General features: G+C 46.5%; 1 protein-coding gene across 3 annotated transcripts in view; it reads left to right on the forward strand.

Moving 5' to 3' along the window:
• The window catches only part of NGF (nerve growth factor), a 55919-nt gene extending 51309 nt beyond the window's left edge, over positions 1 to 4610 (forward strand). For all 3 annotated transcript variants that reach the window (XM_068965172.1, XM_068965173.1, XM_068965171.1), the window contains exon 3: positions 3824 to 4610. In XM_068965172.1, coding sequence (XP_068821273.1) covers positions 3836 to 4561 — 726 coding nt within the window. In that variant the 5' untranslated portion in view covers positions 3824 to 3835 and the 3' untranslated portion in view covers positions 4562 to 4610. The remainder of the gene's footprint in view (positions 1 to 3823) is intronic.
• The last annotated feature ends 17013 nt before the right edge of the window (positions 4611 to 21623 follow it).

The following is a 21623-nucleotide window of genomic DNA, read 5'->3' on the forward strand; positions in this document are numbered from 1 at the left end:
GTTTAGGACTGCTTGGTTTTAAAACGTCGACACCTGTGGGGAGTTGCCTATCATGAAACTGGGAGTTCAGAACTGGCTTTCCAAGGGGGCATTGGACCAGAGATCCTGGCATGGGCATCAACTGCACAGACATTTCAGTTGACTCTGTAGAAGAGGATGAGCTCAGCCAAGGGGGGACTGTAGAGTGAGGTGGGAGCCTCTGGTAATGGGAAATAGGGAGCAGTGCGTCCCTTATTATCATCAAATACATTTGATGACTACATTGTAGTCTTTTCATTTCCCTATCCAAACTCTTTAGTGTTACTAATATGGATATGAAGGGATGAATTTCCATTTCATTTCTTCTCCCTTCATCTACCTGATGAGAGATAATGTTTCTGAGAAGCAGAAAGAAATGAAACAAGAAAGGGAGCGAAAGCTTGAATTAGCAGCCAACTGACTAATCAGCTGGACATTTATCTGCAAGACCATCAGCCTGCAGAACCAGTGGCGGCCAAAAAGCCAGATGCGTCACTGCCTTCTCTGCATGGCTGGTGGGAGAACTGGAGCAAACACAAACATTTTTTGAAGTAACCAAAGAGAAAAGAATTTGGTGGTTTTATTCTTGGTATCTCACCAAAGAGCTGTCTAGCAGCTGAAGAGAAGCACATTACTGAGAAGAAGAATGCACTGCTTTAAAACCGATTAGGAATGCAACATGTGGTCATACGCACAGCATCCAAAGGAAACCAGGCGTCATGGTGGAGAGAAGGCAGATGGCGAGCTGCTGCGGACATCCCCATTCACGCTCTCACTCACTCCCCTTGTAGAGTTTGAGGACCTTCTACACGCCAGGCACTGCGCACGGCCCCAGGAAACTCAGGTGGCACCACTTCCAAAGTGCTCTGAGGGAAACAGAGAAGTAAACCATGATTCGCAATACAAGGAGAGGTAACAGGGTTAAGCACAAACCATTAGAGCAAAGAGGGGTAGAAAAAACCATATTTTTGTTTGTTTATTTTTTCATGAACAAGTATCAACTTTTATTCAATTAAATTAACTGGTGAGAGAACCAGTAAGATGTTATGACCAAGTCCAAGGAGAATTCAAAGAACAGACATGTAAATGTAAACACTGCTGCTGCTGCTGCTAAGTCGCTTTAGTCGTGTGCGACTCTTCGCGACCCCATGGACGGCAGCCCACCAGGCTCCCCGTCCATGGGATTTTCCAGGCAAGAGTACTGGAGTGGGCTGCCATTGCCTTCACTAAAGAACATGGAAATGAATTTGCTGAAACGCTACAAAATTGGACAGCAGCCAGAGACAATCATGAACAGACAACATCCACACCACCCCCCACCGACCCCGAACAATCACATACATTTGTATCATTTAAATTAGCTTAACAATAATCAATTACAGAGAACAGAAGGGGAGCCCCCAGCAGGAACACTCTGTGATTGTATTTTTCTCATTTTTGATGCCTCTCACGACATTTCTATCAAAAAAAGTAAATCTATTAAATCTCATCCACTAGCCATGCAGGTGGATGAGACAGGCTCTGCCCTCTAGGACCTTACATATAACTAGTGGGGAGATAGTCTCAAATAACTAGGCTTGAAAAGAAGCCTGACTGAAGTAAACCTATGTGCTATGAAAAGACGTGGACGGAGTGTGCTCCAAGAACAAATTAGCAGCAATATAACTGAAGAAAACAAAGTCCTTGATCACAGGACATTGGAATGACTCAGAATTAAATAGGTATATACTGCTAAGTCACTTCAGTCGTGTCCGACTCTGTGAGACCCCATAGACGATAGCCCACCAGGCTCCCCCATCCCTGGGATTCTCCAGGCAAGAATACTGGAGTGGGTTGCCATTTCCTTCTCCAGGACATGAAAGTGAAAAGTGAAAGTGAAGTCGCTCAGTCGTGTCCGACTCTTATCGACCTCATGGACTGCAGCCCACCAGGCTCCTCCATCCATAGGATTTTCCAGGCAAAAGTACTGGAGTGGGGTGCCATTGCCTTCTCCAAATAGGTGTATAAGCACCTATTTAATCCTAACAACAGCCCTGTGAAATAGAGTTTGTGTTGGTTTAGTTGCTAAGTCATGTCCAACTCTTTGCAACCCCATGGGCTGTAGCCCGTCAGGCTCCTCTGTCCATGGAATTTTTTCAGGCAAGAATACTGGAGTGGGTTGCCGTTTCCTTCTCCTGGGGTTATCTTCTTGACCCAGAGATCAAACCCATGGACCCATGCCTCCTGCACTGCAGGTGGATTCTTTCCGGCTGAGCCACCAGAAAAGCCCTGAAATAGTGTTTATTGCCTGCTTTTTATCATTGAGGAAATCAGAGCTCAGAAACATTAAGTAGGTTTCTGCTAACAAGTAGCAGGACTAACCCTAGGTCCAGTGCAGAGTTCTTCTCATTACACTGATTTAGAAGAAAAGAACAAACACACACTTCTGAAGTTGAGAATGGGGAGAGATGGCTATTGGTTGGGTGATCTGAGAAGGTCTCAAGGAAGAGATGGTACCCATGCCAGGCTGGAAGAGTGGGCAGAGAGCATAATGACCTGGGGGAGAGATATGGGGAGGCAGTGCATTGGAAGTTTAACACCCTGTCTAGGGGGTGCCTCTAACCCTACCAGGAAGATCTGGGGAAGCTTCCCAGAGGAGGTAACATCTGATACACATCTGCAAGTGTGTGTAGCAGCTCATCAAAAGTGAGCTCAAGAATGGAGCTAGTTTCACGGCAGGTTGCCCTGGGGGTGGTCGCTGGTAGGCAAGTCAGTACAGTTAGGTGCAGAGTCCCATCTGGCAGGAGCTCAAAAGGAGCCTGTACTGTTAGTGGGGACAGATGATTTACACTATTTGGTCTATTCTCACTTAAGATTAAATAATTTTTGAAAAGACACACTTAAAAATGAAAGAGAAAGTGGAGGAGGAAGGAAGGGTGGAAGGGTAGACTGGCTTAGTGAGGGGTCAGGTTTAGATTCTATTTCTGGTTCAGTTTTTGTCACTGTCGGCCTGTTACTTCATTTCTGTGGATCACTTTCCTCGCATATGAAAGGGAGATGATAAATCCTAACCTAAGTCATAAGGTAACAAGAAACTTGAAGTGAATGCATTTGAAAAGCTGAAAAACATCACTCATGAAAAGAGAAAACATTATCAATATTACAGGCATGCACCAGTGGCTGAATAGCTAGACTGGCTCAGATGTCCCAGAGCTATATACTTTTCTTTTTTTTGCCAGACATGGATTGGCATGTTTGGATTTTCAATCATCAAATCTCAGAGCTGACCTGGTGCCCCTACCTGCAGAGGGTGGGTTCAAGGCTGAGGCTTCCAGGGAATTCCTGGAAGGGAATTCAAACCATTGGGCAGGCCACAGCGCTGGGAGAGTTGTCAGACTCACCTTCCCCAAGCCATTCTGCTGCACACACACCACCTGCCCGTGGTGAGACTGCCTCATTGGCGGGTGGAGAACTCGAATGACTCTTTAAGCAGTGCCACCCAGGTCATACCACAGCACTGGGCAGAATTTCTGGGACTCTGTCCGTTCTTTCCAGGAAAAGCCCACCCCTTCTAGATGAGGTGCCCAGACACCGGGTTGTCTGCGCCAGCCCTGTTTAAGCCTGTCACCCTAGCGTTACAGTCATAGCATCGCCTTTCACTCTCAGAATGGTCCCAGTTTGAAATTCCAGGGTCACCTTGCCCTTAACCACCAGGGGAAGCCTCCTTGTCATCCTCTGGGAAGGTCAACTTCCGAAGGACCCAGAAACCACCCTCATCCAACGCTCAGCGCCCCGCGGAATAATCCTCATTTCTGTTTCATTCCAGGTGCATAGCGTAATGTCCATGTTGTTCTACACTCTGATCACAGCTCTTTTGATCGGCATACAGGCAGCACCGCACACCGAGAGCAATGTCCCAGCTGGACACGCCATCCCTCAAGCCCACTGGATTAAACTTCAGCATTCCCTTGACACAGTCCTCCGCAGAGCCCACAGCGCCCCGGCTGGGCCAATAGCCGCCAGGGTGGCAGGGCAGACCCACAACATCACTGTGGACCCCAAACTTTTTAAAAAGCGGCGACTGCGTTCACCTCGCGTGCTGTTCAGCACCCAGCCCCCACCTGTGGCCGCGGACACTCAGGATCTGGACTTGGAGGCGGGCGGGGCCGCCTCCTTCAACAGGACTCACAGGAGCAAGCGGTCGTCATCCCACCCCGTCTTTCACCGGGGGGAGTTCTCGGTGTGCGACAGCGTCAGCGTGTGGGTGGGGGACAAGACAACCGCCACGGACATCAAGGGCAAGGAGGTAATGGTGCTGGGAGAGGTGAACATCAACAACAGTGTATTCAAACAGTACTTTTTTGAGACCAAGTGCCGGGACCCCAACCCCGTGGACAGCGGGTGCCGAGGCATCGACGCGAAGCACTGGAACTCGTATTGTACCACGACCCACACCTTCGTCAAGGCGCTGACCATGGACGGCAAGCAGGCCGCCTGGCGGTTCATCCGGATCGACACGGCCTGCGTGTGTGTGCTCAGCAGGAAGACTGGGCGGAGAGCCTGACCTGCAGCAGCCCCCCCACCCTTCCCTGCTCCCCTCTACACTCTCCTGCGCCCCTCCCTACCTCAACCTGTAAATTATTTTAAATTATAAGGACTGCATGGTAATTTATAGTTTATACAGTTTTAAAAAATCATTATTTATTAAATTTTTGGAAGCAGCTTGTGTGGTGGCCCTCCAGTCATTCTGCCCAGGGTGACCATTTGCAAGTCTTGGTTCCGAGGTTGCAGGGAGGAGGGTCCACAGTACCCCCTGGCTTTTTCTCAGTGTGTGTGCGCTCATTCGTGTCTCACTCTTTGTGACCCCATGGACTGTAGCACACCAGGCTCCTCTGTCCATGGGATTTCCCAGGCAAGAATACTGCAGTAAGTTGCTATGCCCTCCTCGAGGGGATCTTCCCGATCCAGGGATTGAAACACCGTCTTATGTATCTCCTCCATTGCAGGCAGATCTTTACCACTGAGCCACCTAGGGTATCTTACTCTTTCTCTCAGACACACCTGTAACCCTCACCGACCCATCACTCCCAGCCAGCCGTGCCACTTCAGGGAAAGCTAACTGGGTTCAGATATTAGCCTAAGCCGGGCATGATTAGGAAGGGACGTCTGTTGGATTGCAACTTTGTTCTGCATTCCAGAGCCAAAGATACCTAATCCTCGGATTACCTGCCCCACAGCCCAGATTCTTGAGCCTTGATTGCTTCATCTGGGGAAATTCATGGAGCCTCATTAGAAGGCAGATCCCTGCCGGGCATAGAGCTACCTCCCACCTCAAAAGGGCCCAGGCTGGATCCTGGAAGGGCTCACTAGATGGATAGGAGGAGACTTGCACCAAAGACTGAGGCAGGCTCTTTTTGTGAGAGGATGATCTGCTTTTTTTTTTTTTTTTTTTTGCTGAAAAGCTCTCTCAAAGAGTTGTAACAAAATAATCTCAGGAGGCCTGTCAAGGTAGATCTGATTACATGTTAAGATTGCCTTAGTTCTAATGGCTGGCCCTCAATTTATTCCCCGGTGGCTTCCTGCAGAAAGACTCCATTCCCCCCAGAAAACATGACGACCTCTAACACTCCTGCCACCTATTCATGGCCCCACAGCAACTTCCATTGGCCCCAGCATCAGTCCAGAATCACAGGAGCCAGAGACCAGACCAAAAAGAACTTTTTTTTTTAAAGTACTTTTTAATTCCTACCAGGGTGACTTCCACAAGTGACCAAAGTGGAAGGGGTCATGGGACCTGCAGAGAAGATGACAAAAATGAGTGAGAACCAATACAAACAGCCGGGTAAGGGGCGGAGGAGGGGTGAGGACTCTGCTCCTCCCTGACAGAGAACACTAGACAAGAGAAAGACGGGGGGTCAGGGGGGTCTGATGATGGGAGCACAGCAGAGGAAGGTGTGTCATCTACCAGCATCAGGATCCCTGGGCCTCTAAGAAATCCAGCACCCTGGGTAGTTGCCTGGGTTGTTTTGGGTTTTTGGATTGTGTGTGTGTTCAAGCTGGGGGAGTGCTCATCCACACTGGCTGTATCAGGAGAGTCTTAGAGATAGTTGGAGGTGACAGGAACTCCAGGTATAGCATGGAGCAGGGCTCTGTCCATCCTCAAGGTGCCACTTTCCCCGGCAACATCTCTGTCTGTTTTGTGTTTTGTTTTTTCCCCAAAGGCACAGAATTGTTTCACTTGGAGCACTTACATAGGGATGAGAATCTTGCTTTCCTCCCCTTCCTCTTCCCCCCGGGGTAAAAGGCCGATCCAGTTTTTTGTAACAGGCCGAAACTGTCCCTCTGATTAAAAAGAAAAAAGGAAATGGTGGGATCCATTCATCTGTAACTCCCTGTTCCCCTGCCTGCCCGCCATCCTCAACCCAATCCAGACAGGGCAAATTAGAAACATAGGGAGCTTTGGCATGAGAGACATTTGATTAGGGTGAAAGCATAATGAAATGGGCCCTATTTTTCCTATCAAAGCTACTGCAATTGGAATAAAGATTTATGTACAAGAAACACCAACCAGAACATTCTGTGCTGAGATACTTGCTCAGATAAAGGCTGCAGGGAGGCAGCCCTCCCGCTGACCTGTGACTGTGGCTTTTTCCCGGGCTCCAAAACCAGTGGCCTTGGCCTTCCCGGCCCCTCCTACAAACAGTTCTGGGGGCGGACCTTCCTCTGAGGGCCAGACAGGCCTCCTGGGTCCTGAATGTGGGGAGAGAGGGAGGCATTCAAGAAGCATCCACAGGGAAGCAAGGCTGTTTGTGAGCAGCTGCACCTTGTGGAGAGCCTGGACAGCCACCACCAGCCCACAGGACCCTGAGGGTGACTGGGACCCCTCTGCCTGCCTGGAGGGAAGGCAGCCTCCAACCACTGAGGAAAGACTGAGGCTGACAGCTGGGTAAGAGAAGGTGCCCCCTCTCCACTAACACTAAGGCCTTCCTCAAAGGCAACATTTGCTCTAGGCTGAGTTCTGGAGTCCCAGCGTGGGAGCCAAAGTTTTCACACAATGAGAGGGGATGTGAGTTTGGCTGAAAAGACTCAGAAAGGTCCAAAAACAACCCAGAGCCTGGTGGCTTCTATAGTTTGTACCCGTCCCCCCCCCCAACATCCACACAGCGGGGATCTCTGGCTTCCAGACCCACCCAGGTTGCCCCCCAGGGGCTTGCTGGGTCACCAGAGCCCCAGACACTTGAATATGTTGAAAAAACAGCTCAGAACTGCCCATTATATTCTGCCCAAGCTCAGCACCTGCAAATCCCGCAAACTTCCACTTCACTTGCCTCACTGAGGTCTTCTTAACTGGGGTCCACAAAAGCCCAGATCCCTCTTCCCTCCAGCACACCTGTCCCCAAAATGAGTGCAGACCCTGGCTTGTCCACAGGCTGACACGGCCCAGCCCTCCTGGTGAGGCCCGCGCTCCCCTCAGCTTGAGACAAGATTCCCAGTTCTGGGGACAAGAGCCACGTTTTGACACATGGATTCTAGTTTATATTTCAAGTCTGTCCCCGTGACTTCCCCTCCCTCAAGCACAGCACCAGCCTCCCCCGGACCTGCATTCCCTCCTAATAGAAAACCTACAATGGGGACGCAGCTGTTCAGCAGACCTGAGTAGAAGTGTGGGCGACCGAGACCACAGGGTCCCCCTCAGTGTTAAGCTCAGTCTTTCCTTCACAGGCCTGACTGGAGCTGTGGGAGCCCCGCTGCCCTGGTGCTGAGGAAGCAGCCAGTGTGACAGTCAGAACCCTGGGCCTGGTGTCAGCAGAGCGAGCTTTTAGGCCCAGCTCCCCCATTCCTATCTGTGCAGCTTTGGCAAGCTCCTATCTGACCCCAGTTCCTGCAGCTGTGAAATGAAAATAATCATCCCTATATCCCAGAGTTGTGAGCATGAAGCCAAACCAAGTATTTGAAAGTAAACAGTTGTGTTCTATACAAGTGCAAGGCAAAGTAATTTGTTCTAAACTTAATAACTTCTGTGTTAATTGTAGGAGAGTGACAATAATGCTGGTACTCAGTAGATATCTGTTTGCTGTCAGATACATAGATTGGGTAAAGGGAATCTGACTAGTAGACGTCATGGAATACAACTTTTCATCTGTGAAATGGGGATCACAATACTTTCCTGGTGGCTCCAGCGGTAAAGTATCTACCTGCAATGCAGGGCACATGGGTTAGATCCCTGGGTCGGGAAGATTCCATGGAGGGGGAAATGGCAAACCATTCCAGTATTCTTGCCGGAAAAATCCCATGGACAGAGGAGCCTGTCTGGCTACTGTCCATGTGGTTGCAAAGAATTGAACACAACTGAGCATATGTGTGTATATGTGTGTGTGTGTGTGCGTGTGTGTGCCTAGTGTATAATAAATTTTAGTGTTGAAAAGTAGAATTGGTAGAGAAACTCTAAAAGTTTGTTAGAATGGAGTGGACAGCTTTCAACAAGGCAAAGGAGGGTCATGAACAGACAGCTCTGCAGGATATATCACAGTCCCTTTCGTGACAAGCAATGCTGATAGTGATCATCAGCATTTACTAAGAGCTTGTTCTATTTGAGCACAGCGTTTAGTAGTTCATATCGATCAGCTCCGAACAAGTCTATGGGCTCTAAAACCAAGACCACCTTAAGGAGAATACCGGAAGGCTGTTCTTTCTGTTTTATGCATCCCTGCCAGAGAACTGCTCCCTGGCTATCTGGGATGTGTTTACTTCCCCATCCCTTGGCAAGTTTATAAACCACTGGCTTTGAGAGTTTCCACGTGTCAAGCACGTGGGCTCTGTTTTCTTCCAACTCACTTGGGTCTGCAACTGGAAAGCTCTGACCTTCTCAAAGTTCACCTGGGTTTGTGGAAATGACTCAGGGACCTCGGGTCCAAGATGAAGTTGGGAAGGTCCTCCTGCAGCAGTCTCCTGAGGAGAATCCCTCCAACCCAGGGCTGTTTCTTAAAATGAAGGAAGTGCTCCATCTGTGTCCCCTCAGCACCTGGTCCAACCTTGCATGTGGCAGGCACTCCACCAGTGTCTTAAGGTAATTAAGACAGAAGTTAATGCCCATCTTTTCTCAAACACCATCACCACCGCCACATCTCCACCCCCTCTGTGTCTGCACTGTATCAGCAGGAAACGGGTTAATGGTCTAAACTGAAGATCATTCCAGAAGCCACTGCCTGGGAATCATCTGAGCAGCTTTTCAAGGTTGCTGTCTAATGAAGAGCACTATCAGACCACCACAGTCAAACCCTGGCCTCACCACTAGCTGGGCTGAGTGATATCAGACAAGTTACCTTTATTCTCTGCATTTCAGTTTTCTTATATGGAAAATATGGATGATGACAATAGCACCTACTTTGTTGAGTTGAAAGGCACTTTGTCCAGTGTCTGGCACATAGTAAATTATTATGTATAAACCATATGTAAAGATATACACATCTATATATATAGACGTGTATATATAGATATATATGTGTGTGTAGATATATACATATATATACATCTATATATATAGATAAAAATATCTATATATTCCTAGATGCCCACTTAAAGACACAATATACAGATACACTGGGGGCTTCCCGTATGGCGCTAGTGGTAAATAATCCACCCGCCAATGCAAGAGTCCAAGGTTTGATCCCTTGGGAAGATCCCCAAGAGTAGGAAATGGCAATCTGCTCCAATATTCTTGCCTGGAAAATTCCATGGAACTAGGAGCATGGTGGGTGACAGTCCCTGGGGCTGCAAAGCGTCAGACGTGAAGGAGCACACACAGATACACTCACAAAGAGAGTCCTTGCGAGCTATGAAGCAGCCAGGAAGTGTACATTCCACGCTTATACGCACCCACACACTGACTTAAAATCACAGAACAACAGACAAATCACTGCAATGATGCCACAGTGATTCTGAATGATGGCCACAGTGATGAGACGCAATCAGGTGGAAATAGTAAACCCAGGAAGACTTCCTGAAGGAAACAGCTTCTGAAGTGTGTTTAGGAAAAGAAGTTGAGTGAAATTATTGTCTGTGCTGGGACTTCTTCCAGATTTACAAACAAGGTAAAACCCAGATACGAGGTTGCCCAGCTCTGGATGACAGAGAGAGAACAGTTGCCCCTGTTCTCTCACCTTGGTCTGAATGATTGGGTCAGCCAATAAATTCATTCGGGTTTTCCATCTCATCTTACAGAAAAACTTGAACTTATTGGCCAACCTGGTACAAACTGGCAAAGGAACCAGCTTCACCTGTAAACACAGAGCATGAGAAAACTCAGATAATAACAGTGTGAAATCCTACTGGTGAATGCTATTTCCCCGTATGCTGTCCACTCAATCTTTGTATTCAATAAAATGCTGATGGGCTAGTCAAATAGCTTCTGAATATGGGACTTCCTCCAGCCTTATCAGCTGATTTCCTTGAAGCTCAAAGTAAATAGGAAGAAGAGGGGCCCTCAGAGTGGGCACCGGGCTTCCCTGGCTCCAGGGATGAACTTGGGTGGGAGGCCAGCTTTGACGCCCTGGCTGACACTCGGAGCCACGGCTAGGTGCAGTCTCCAGCCTGGCGGCCTCTCCCTCTTTATCTCGCCCTCACCATTCCTTTCACTTTGACATAATGAAAGTGCAGCTTGCACACTGTCTTGAGATTGCATATGATAATTGGAAACATGTGTCCGAGCTGGCATCCCTTCAAAGGACTTTGGAACTCGGACTTGGGCCGTCTTCTGATTGCAATAGCAATCCCCCGAGCTGGCTTTCCAGCCTTCACATTCCTTCAGCTGCACCTTAGCGTTAACTCTTGCCAGGAGAAGGCTGCTGCAAGCCGAGCTCATTCCAAAGGCTCTGCAGAGGCTGGCAATAACAATTCACAGGTATGCAATGAGGCTCCAGATTTGGCATCTAGGCAGGAACTTTTCAACAATAATAGCAAGAACCAGCAGCCCCATTCTCCTCTTTGCAGAAATGGCACATTGATGGGTCAACACCCCAGTGGGAGCCTGGGTCTTCTGGGCACTGCCTGGACTCTCAAGGGATATGATGCTGCTTCCTTTTTGATTTATCAAGGTGATTTTTGCTTCAAAATATACCAAAATGTCTTAATCTTATTAGAAAACTCCTGACAGAGAAACAAGAGTCTCTGTATCTCCAATCTCTGTGGCAACTCTCCAGTTAATCACCCATGCTGTATAACTCGGAAAAGGCAATGGCACCCCACTCCAGTACTCTTGCCTCGAAAATCCCATGGACGGAGGAGCATGGTAGGCTGCAATCAATGAGGTTGCTAGGAGTCGGACACGACTGAGTGACTTCACGTTCACTTTTCAGTTTCATGCATTGGAGAAGGAAATGGCAACCCACTCCAGTGTTCTTGCCTGGAGAATCCCAGGGACGGCAGAGCCTGATGGGAAGCCTTCTATGGGGTCACACAGAGTCGGACATGACTGAAGCGACTTAGCAGCAGCAGCAGCAGCAGCTGTATAACTGCCAGGAGAGGCTGAGGGGACTAAATTGGATGAGCAGAGACCAACTGCACAGCAACGACATGCAGGTGCTATGCTGGGCCCTAAGCAGACAGAAGATAAGTGAGGTTCCTTGGCCTCCAGCTCTATGTCTGAACTGTAGGCTAGACACAGAATTTTGATCTTTCTTTCAACTTTTAGTCCAAATATAACTACAGCCACACACCCACAGCACATCAAATACCCCCTGGTATTGGCAGCAATCACCCTGCACCTCACCTTGGCCTCCACTTGCTTGTTCTTGACTTCCTCTCACTCGTTTCTCATCCTCACTGAGTTCTAAACCTTTGACCTCGTGCCCTTGACCCTGATCCTGACCTGACTTTTTCAGGGACGTGTTTCTCAAACTTTAATGTTCTCCCGAGTCACCTGGGGATCTGATTCAACATGTGGGTAGGAGGCTGAGATCCTGAATTTCTAACAAGTCCCTAGACGTTGTCCATGAGGCTACTCTGGGGACTACACACTTGAGTAGCAGGGTCATAGACCACACATGGCCTCCCCTTGGTCCAGACCTCAGTTCTCCCCTGGGAACTCTCACCAGACACATCTTTAGTTCTCAGAGTCCGAATTGGCTTTGGGTACAACAGTGCTGGTTCTGCTCCAGTCACCGGGAATTCAGCCTCTGCCTTACGCTCCTGAGTTGCTGTCCCACAAGGCCAGTGCTGCTGTCCTCCCTTGAGAAGGGAGAAGTCAGAAAGGGCAGATCCAATTGACATCATGCTGGGAAGAATGCAATGGGAGCTACAACCAAGTCTCGAGGAGGCAGAGACTTGTTGCAAAGAGAAACCTGGGGCGGAGGCAGGGCTGCAAGTGTTAGACCTCGAAGGTGTATTTGGTGTTGAGACAGAAAGAAACAAAGGCGCCAGTCACACAACACCAGGCTCATCCTAGCTGTAAAAAAGTTAGTGACAAGCAAACACCATAGCACCCTCTCCTCTTTGACCTGTAGTTTCCTTGTCTTGATAACAGAGGGATGAAAAATCATTTTCATTAGCCTTAGACACTGTGAACTCTCCTAAAACTCCCCAGAGGGGCTGTTTTTTTACTGCACTGAGGACAGTTTACATAACACTTGATATAACTATTGGCAATGGCTGTAAAAATGAAAAAATGTCACAATTAAGTGTGTAAGACAAGTAGCACTTTTCCATCTCAGAGTTGGTCACCCATCAGCTTCAAGTAGATGAATTTCATAGCCAAACCACATCAGGAGTCACTGAAGCACTTGAAAATCTCAAACTAGACCCCTTGGTAACCATATGTAGAGTTTCCACCTCTGGCTCTCATCCGTAAAGGGTGATATATAGTTTATTTATGGTTTGTTATATTTGAAGAATGTCATTTAAAAATAACAACCAGTTCGATTTCTTCTCTATTTAGTCTACAACAGTTGCTGCTGCCATTATAATCTCTCTTTTATCCATTAAGTAAAAATATTACTATTTTGAGCAAAATATCATGGACACACACAAAAGAGTGTGGCTTTCAGTTGCCCTAAGAGACACTTTGCTGGAAGCAATTGTGACGATTTCAAGCTACTTAAAGTTTATCAGAACAGATGGCCACCTAGTTCTCTCTGAATTAATATTTGATGGAAGCAATAAAACCAAATGAATGTTGTATTCTTATATCAGAAATCATATATTTATATAACTTAATGAAGTTCTTTGGTTGGCATCATTCAGTGCCAGAGATTTGTAGCTCTAGGTGATAAATATAAATTTATCTGGAAAATATTTTGTTTCAGAGATTGTTTGAGCTGTGGTTATTGCTGTTGGTATTTTTTTTTTTAAACAACAATTTTCTACACAGAACAAGAGCCAGAAGATGAAAATGTGGGCAATATTTCCTCTAAATCAGTCTTGCTCACTTATTCTGGCAGCCTCTGGATTCAGCACAGACAAGGATTACAGCTGGGAAAGCTATCTGTTTGCTGCTGATTCTTTTCTTCTGGATTTACCTTTCACTTGGGGCATTTTCCTGATTTTTCTCCATGTGTTCCGGGAAGCCCTCCCTATGTGCCTCGTGTTAAACATGACTCTTATCCACTGAGAAATCACACAGGCTTAAGATTCATGGCTGGGAAAAGTGATGATAGGGACAGAGTTCTATGAGCAAGAGGGCCCAACATACATCAAAGGGTTTGGATGACTTGTGGTAACAGAACTTGAAACTCTACTCATTCAGAGATTTATTCTACATAGACTTTAATCATGGCTTTATTGGGCTGTGGTTTGTGTGTATTGGGTGAGTCATAGAGGCTTTTAGGAGGAAAAAAGGCTTTTCAATTTTCTTATTCATTATAAAAGGCTTTGTCCTCTGTAAAGCAATAAATATGCAATGAAAACGGAATACCCAGATCCCAGTGGAATGAGGGGAGAGTGTCAAAAAAAGAAGGGCAATGTTTAAATCAGAATCCTGACTGTGCCACTGAATGAAGAAGGCTCTCAGCCTGGTGACATGTGCAGACCATCTGGGCAATGGAGTGGATCTAAGTACTGCTTTCTTTTAACAAAGACATTGTGCACAGCTCAAGTGGCAAATAATGATAAGTCCAGGGGAACACACTGAACATCTCTGCTCTTGACACACCCATACAAGCTACATGCTTTTCTTTGCCCCTTATTAACCATAAAAAACCACACAACTACAATAACCCTGCTCCAATAGTCCACATTGGTCCAAACTCCTAATCCACCAAAATTCTTTTTTTTTTTTTTTAAGAATTTATATTTTGGTAGGGAAGAGGCAAGCATAGCCTCAGGGTGGTTACAGTAGGCTATGGAAGTAGAATTCCTGGGTTCAAATCCTGGTTTTCCCACTGACTGGCTGTATTAGCCAATTCAGGCTGCTATAACAAAATAACCATAGATTGACTTTAACAACAGAAATGTATTTTCTGTAGGCCAGGAAGTTCAAGATCAAAGTTCCCGCCAAGGGCCCTCTTACTGGCTTATAGATGATTGCCTTCTCACTGTGTCCTCACATGCTGGGAAAGACAGAAAGACAATGAGGAAGAGCTCTCATGAGGACACTAATCCTGTTGGGTAAGGGCCCCACCCTTATGACCTCATTTAAGTTTAATTGCTTCCTTGAAGACCCCATTTCTGAATACAGTCACATTGCGGGTTAGGGCTTGAACATCTCAATTTTGATTGCTGTTGGCAGTGGTTTGGTTGCTAAGTCATATCCTACTCTTTTGACCCCATGGATTGTAGCCCACCAGGCTGCTCTATCCATGGATTCCCCAGGCAAGAATACTGGAGTGGGTTGCCATTTCCTTCTCCAGGGGATCTTCCGAACCCAGGGATTGAACCCAGGTTTCCTGCACTGCAGGCAGATTCTTTACTGCCTGAACCTCCAGGGTAGCCCTGTGGGCACACCATTCAGTCCATAGCATTAGGTATTTGACTTTGAGCACGTTGTTTAAGCTATTTCTCTGCTTCTAAAATAGACAATTATATATAATTGATAATTTTATCTACCTCATGCCTTTGCAATAAGCATTATCACCTCTGTAGAGCACTAGCGACCCACTCCAGTACTCTTGCCTGGAAAATCCCATGGATGGAGGAGCCTGGTAGGCTGCAGTCCATGGGGTCGCTAAGAGTCGGGCACGACTGAGTGACTTCACTTTCACTTCTCACTTTCATGCATTGGAGAAGGAAATGGCAACCCACTCCAGTGTTCTTGCCTGGAGAATCCCAGGGACAGGAGCCTGGTGGGCTGCCGTCTATGGGGTCACACAGAGTCGGACACGACTGACGTGACTTAACAGCAGCAGAGCGCTTAGCATACTGTCAGTTGTCAAGAGCTAGTTTCACTCATATAGAAGCAAATTCCTGGACTTCATCCCATTAGAATGACCAAAAAAGATCAAAGATTTGAGACTCTTGGAGAAGAAATGGGAACCTGTAAACCAGTTCTGACCTTGAGAAGGAGAGGCAGAAAAGGAGACAAGAAAGTCAAGTGCTAAGGAAAGAGGATTCTCATTCCACTGTCAGACAGCCTAGATGTTAGAAAGTTTCTCCTCATATTGAACTAAAAATATTTCCCCAACATTTAGACCCATTCACCCAAGTATTGTCCCTAGGAAGTGTTCTCTGGAACAACACAGAATTGGCACACGCTCTTCTCCATATGACAAATCTTTGAAAATAGCTATTATGTCCCCCACCTAAGTCTTTTATTTCCCAGGCTAAACATTCCCAGGTCCTTCAATCAACTCTGTATGAAAGGGTTTTCAGCCCCTTTACCATCCTGGCCAGCCCTCTTTGGACACACTCTAATTTATCCATGTTCCTCTTCAAATGTGGTGTCCAGAAGGAAACACAATACCCCAGATGTGGACTGACCAGCACTAATTACAACGGGACTATTAACTCCTTTGATCCGCATGGCATATGTCTATTAATGGCGTCTAAAATTACACAACCTTTTTCAGTTGCCACATCATTCTAAAATTTCCTTTTGAGTTTATGGTAAATTATAACTGCTTGGGTTTTTGTTTTGTTTTGTTTTGTTGTTTTCTTACTGTTATTAAACCAGGACTACTCCATCTCCCATTTTTGCCAGTGATTATTTAGCTTAAACACAGACGTGTGGTTTACTGAATGGTGAGACTTAAAGTCTTTGTGGGCAGGAACTGTGTCTAACTCATGTTAGAGTTTCAGAGCCTATCACAGTGTCTGGCTCAGGGATGTGTTAGCTATACCTTCTGCCAGCTACTTCCCACTATGATGACAGCCTAAGGAATAAAGGCACCAAGAAGGCACCAGGCATAAGCTTGATCTTTACTTTTAATTATGCTGCTGGTGCTAGCATTGGCTCCTAAATCCGTATAACGTCTCCCACTCCAGCAACCTGAATAGGAGCACCTCTGATGTTTGTAGAACTTTTATGAACTCACTGAAACAAGCACATCTGATGACAAGCAGAGCAGGGAAGAAAAAGAAAAGAACAGGAGAGCAAGCTGGAAAGGGGTGAATAAAACAGCAATTGCTCAGTCTAGTTCCATTTATAATTGCATTATTGCTCTCACTAAGAGCCCCACCCCTTCCATTTTGTGAGAGGAGGGGGAAGCCTCGGGCTCCCCCTAGAGGTCAGAGCATAAGACTAAGAAGAGACGCTCAATAACTCGACTGATCACTGATCATTTGCGTTCTTTATGAATCTTAATTTCATAATGTAACATACTGATCCTCTTATCTATGAGGAAGGATAAGGCCAATCTGGAGCTTTTAAAGAAACACCAACAAATGAGACCTTAGTCCAAAGAAGTAATTGCAAACTCTCTTGGTCTGAGTCCTGATTCTCTCACCTGGTTTATTTGCTGGCTCCTGTTAGCTTTGGACCCCAGGCAGACTTCCACAGACTTGCAAGTTGAGCAAATATAAACACCTGCATTTGCTTAACTTGGACCTTAACTTTCTTATTCATAAAGTTGTTCATCTAAGCCAACAGCTGCATAGAAGCTGGGAATACGGTGGGGGAAAACATCAGATATGGAAAAAGAAAAACTACATTATGGTCTAGTGAAGAAGCAAGATAGCCCACATATAAATGAAATTGCATTAATGATGACAGTTACAAATAGAAGTATGTGGGACCAGGAGCACCCCCCACCAGAGGGATTTGATCTTGCTGGGGAAAAGAAAGTCATGTGTGAGGTGAGGGATGAGTGGGATCAACCAGGTGAGGGTAAAAGTGAGGAAACTTCCAGGCAGAGACAATGGTCTTATGAGAAAGGTCTGGTGGAGGAGAGCCCAGAGGTCCTGGTGGTTGACAAGAGGCCAGTGTGGCTAGAATAGAACCCAGGAGAGGGAGCTGGGAGGAAGGTGAGGCAATGGAAGAGAGTCGCTTGGCTTGTCACCAAGACCTGCCTCCAGATTAAGTCCAGCCTACAGCCAGTTTTCTTTAAACTTACCTGACAGATAACTCCTAATCCACCTTTCCCCATCCTGTCTGCAAGGCTTTCATGAGCTACACTGTCAATGCCTTGAGGAAATCAAAATACAGCATGTGCAATGACTCTGATTGGGTCTATCACGGATCTTCAAGATAGAGCTTCAGGCGTAATCGATGGCTTTTGTTTGATTTTCTTGTTTAACATGGAGTTTTTGAACCTACTAAAAAGCATAAGGAAGCAAAAAGCAGAAGAAACTGTGGGTGCTAGAGAAGATTCGATATGGGTGAAAAACAAAAGTCCTTCATGAGGAAACACTAGGTGCCTCCCTGACGTCTTTCTATACATAAGTTTCACCATTCCCTAAGGGTCACATAAAAAGCCTCTTGATGAAAGTGAAAGTGGAGAGTGAAAAAGCTGGCTTAAAGCTCAACATTCAGAAAATGAAGATCATGGCATCTGGGCCCATCACTTCATGGGAAATAGATGGGGAAACAGTGGAAACAGTGTCAGACTTTATTTTTGGGGGGGCTCCAAAATCACTGCAGATGGTGACTGCAGCCATGAAACTAAAAGACACTTACTCCTTGGAAGAAAAGTTATGACCAACCTAGATAGTATATTTAAAAGCAGAGACATTACTTTGCCAACAAAGGTCCGTCTAGTCAAGGCTATGGTTTTTCCTGTGGTCATGTATGGATGTGAGAGTTGGACTGTGAAGAAGGCTGAGCACCAAAGAATTGATGCTTTTGAACTGTGGTGTTGAAGACTCTTGAGAGTCCCTTGGACTGCAAGGAGATCCAACCAGTCCATGCTGAAAGAGATCAGCCCTGGGATTTCTTTGGAAGGAATGATGCTAAAGCTGAAACTCCAGTACTTTGGCCACCTCATGTGAAGAGTTGACTCATTGGAAAAGACTCTGATGCTGGGAGGGATTGGGGGCAGGAGGAGAAGGGGACGACAGAGGATGAAATGGCTGGATGGCATCATGGACTCGATGGACGCGAGTCTGGGTGAACTCCAGGAGTTGGTGATGGACAGGGAGGCCTGGAGTGCTGTGATTCATGGGGTCGCAAAGAGTCAGACACGACTGAGCGACTGAACTGAACTGAACTGAAGGGTCACATCGTTCAGCAATGCTTTTCATTTGTTCAGTGTTTTTCCTTACCGGTAAGAAATCAGCTGGGAACCATGCGATTTTAAGCCCATTTTCCTCTCATTCCAGTACTATTTAATACTGGCTGCAAATCTGTAACCAAGTGGTATCATCATCTACTTTTATTGTTCTTTTATTTAATCATCATTCTTTCAACAAACACATATTAACTTTTTAATATGTGCTAGACACTGAAGACAAAAAAATATGAATAAGACAAGAGTATTTGCACACAGTGAAGTGGAAAAACCAGGTATGATCTAATTATTGAGTAAGTAATGGAATAGATATGAATATGATAAATGATAATGCGAGGTGAGACAAAGCTCTTAGCTCTGCCTACAGAGGCAAGCTGCAGGCAGGGGACTGGGGGCAGGGGGGTGGGTGAGTTGGGGGAGGCGGCGCTTTTACAGGGGGAGCATTGAGCTGAGGCTTGGAGAACAATACAAGGACAAATGGAAATTCCAAGCATTGAAAAACAGCATTTGCAAAGGCACAGAGGTAAAGGAAAGAATGGGATAGTGTGTAACCATAAGAAAGTGGTTTGGACAGAGTCCATGATGTCCACAAGCGCCAGGAGAGATAAGACTGGAAAAGCAGGTTGGAGTCATTCATGATGAGCTCTGAACGTTGTTCTTCAGAATTTAGATGTTGTTGCACAGGCTCCAGTTTTCACTTTTAGAAAGATCACTGGGACAGGTACATGGAGGATAATTTGTAATCATGAAGAGCCCAAGAAAATTTTAACACACCTGACATCAACGACTAGTTGGTCCGTATACATTTGGTGATTTACAGATGATGTTACCTTGATTTCTTTGATAGAAAAATCTAAACCTTACTGACAATCGCAAGATCTCTGGGAAGACATCTGGAGTGACAGCCATTTCTCCCAAAATGTTTTCTGTACAACACTAGTCCAAAAGGGTGTTAGTAGGTGTTAAGTATAGGGGAAAATATCTGCCAATTATATTTAGGTTACTACCCATAGGGAGTAGAGTTACCTTATAGGTAACCCAAATGAGATAAAGCAAAGAAAGTGCTTCTGTGTTTCTTCAAGAAACATCAAAGAAAATAAATAACAGGTAGCTACAGACACAGACATAATCACTTGCTTCTCTTTTGTGATGTTTCCTTTGGACATGTGCTAAAATGGGCTGACAGTGGTACTCTCTGAGCATTCAGCTTCTAGTAAGAGGACAAATGCAGCTTCAACCTCAGCCAGGCAGCAGGGAGAAATTAATTTGTAATTCAAGAACTGGACTGTGATGCTCTGTAACCTTCCCCTGGAAAAGGAGTCAGGTGAGGTAGGTGGTACCAGCCAGGCTGATCAAGATAAGGAGGAGGTTCAAGGAGCCAGCCTAAATCATAAAAAGGCATGGCCAGAGTCAAAAATGAGCAGAGGTCTAGGATATGAGTATGAAACAATGACCACAGAAGAATGCTTGAGTATCAAGATGAAGAATCTGAGTCTGACATCAAGCCTAGGCCTGAAGAGAAGATCCAAGAAGGGATCAGGTCCCAAGAAAATACAGAGACAGTGTAGGAGGTTGGGGTCAAGAAATGAATGAAACAGAAAGCTCCAGGCCTTTCTCCATGCACGGAGATGGGTAGCTCAGAGCATCTTATGAGATGCGGTTATGTGGTTTACCTTATGTCTACCTTATCCATTCAGCACTAGAGAAGGAGTGCTGCAGGGTGTACTCAGCACCCAACCCTCAGTACTCAGGGAGGACTACCGGCAACCACTGGCCACATGTGATCTGCAGAGCCAATGGACAGGAATCGGGCCGCCGCTGGGTGCAAAGCCTGGGTTGTCTCTGCACTGCCTCCAAGGCTGACTGATGCTCATTTTTGCTGGCTCTCTCCTCCCCTGACCCATGCATATGGGCAGGATCTGGGCAGAGGTGTCCTGGAGCCCAGTGACAGGCAGAGCCTTCCACATGCTCACATGCAAGGTTTTATCCACAGAAACTCTATCAGTTCCATGTCAGGGAGGCTGTGCAAAGAATCCTCAGCTCAGGGACATTCCTTGTCCTGCTCAAAGATAGTGGCGAAAGTTACAGTTCTTAATGTCTGAAGAGGATTTCACAAGAATAGACTTGCAAGTACTCCAGCTTCAGGTGTTGGTGACACTGACTGCCTGAGGTCCTCGGTCTAACATTAGGGACAGGACAATCTCGGGTCTGGCTGGGAAGAGGGCTCTTCAGGCCCTCTCTCTTCTGTAAAGGTGGTCTCCCTTCCAACTTAACAAACACTAACCAGGGATTCTGTGTGTGTGTGTGTGTGTGTGTGTGTGTAAGATTCTGGGAGCACTAGGAGAAATCAGGTAAGATCCTGTGGTCACAGCACTGCCAGCCCTCAGCCCTCAGGCCTGCAGGCTCTGGCTCTCCTAGGAGGAGTCTAGAGCCTCTCCAAGAGGGCACTGGCTCCAAGCCAATCCACTAGCAAATATTCGTGCCATTGTCTTATTCATCCTGGGTTCCTACCAGCACAGTGCCTTTCTCTTATCCCTTTGCATCCTCAGAAACCTCCTTCCTTTGTACTCTTCCCTGCTGGCCTAGGCTGAAGTCTGACACTCCCCGAGGCACCATCTCCACCTCCAACCCTCTCCGGGTTTCTCCTTCTCCCATTCGCCCTGTATCCCAGGTGAAGGTGGGAATGGACAGGGAGTGGCCTCAGGCTCCCATCATTGCTCCCATCTCCTATGAGTCTCTCTGCATTTAGGCCTTGGCCATGATGCTTGCTCCTTCTCATGACCATGAGAAGAATATAAGCAGCCTTAAGATACAGCTTAGAGTCACTGTTCATTCTGCCAGTTTTAGCTTCTGGTTTTCTCAGATCTGTCCTCTCTCTCCCTGCAGCCACTGCCCTGTTATAGACCATAATCATCTCTTGCCTGGAATACTGCAGTCGATTCCTCACTCATGTATCTGTGTCCAGTCTTGTGGCCCTCATACCTGCCTTTCTCTCTCTCCCAGTCTATGCTATATTTTTCTTGTAGATTTCATTTT

The sequence above is a fragment of the Capricornis sumatraensis genome, chromosome 2, assembly GCF_032405125.1.
Source record: "Capricornis sumatraensis isolate serow.1 chromosome 2, serow.2, whole genome shotgun sequence".
Taxonomy (NCBI): Eukaryota; Metazoa; Chordata; class Mammalia; order Artiodactyla; family Bovidae; genus Capricornis; species Capricornis sumatraensis.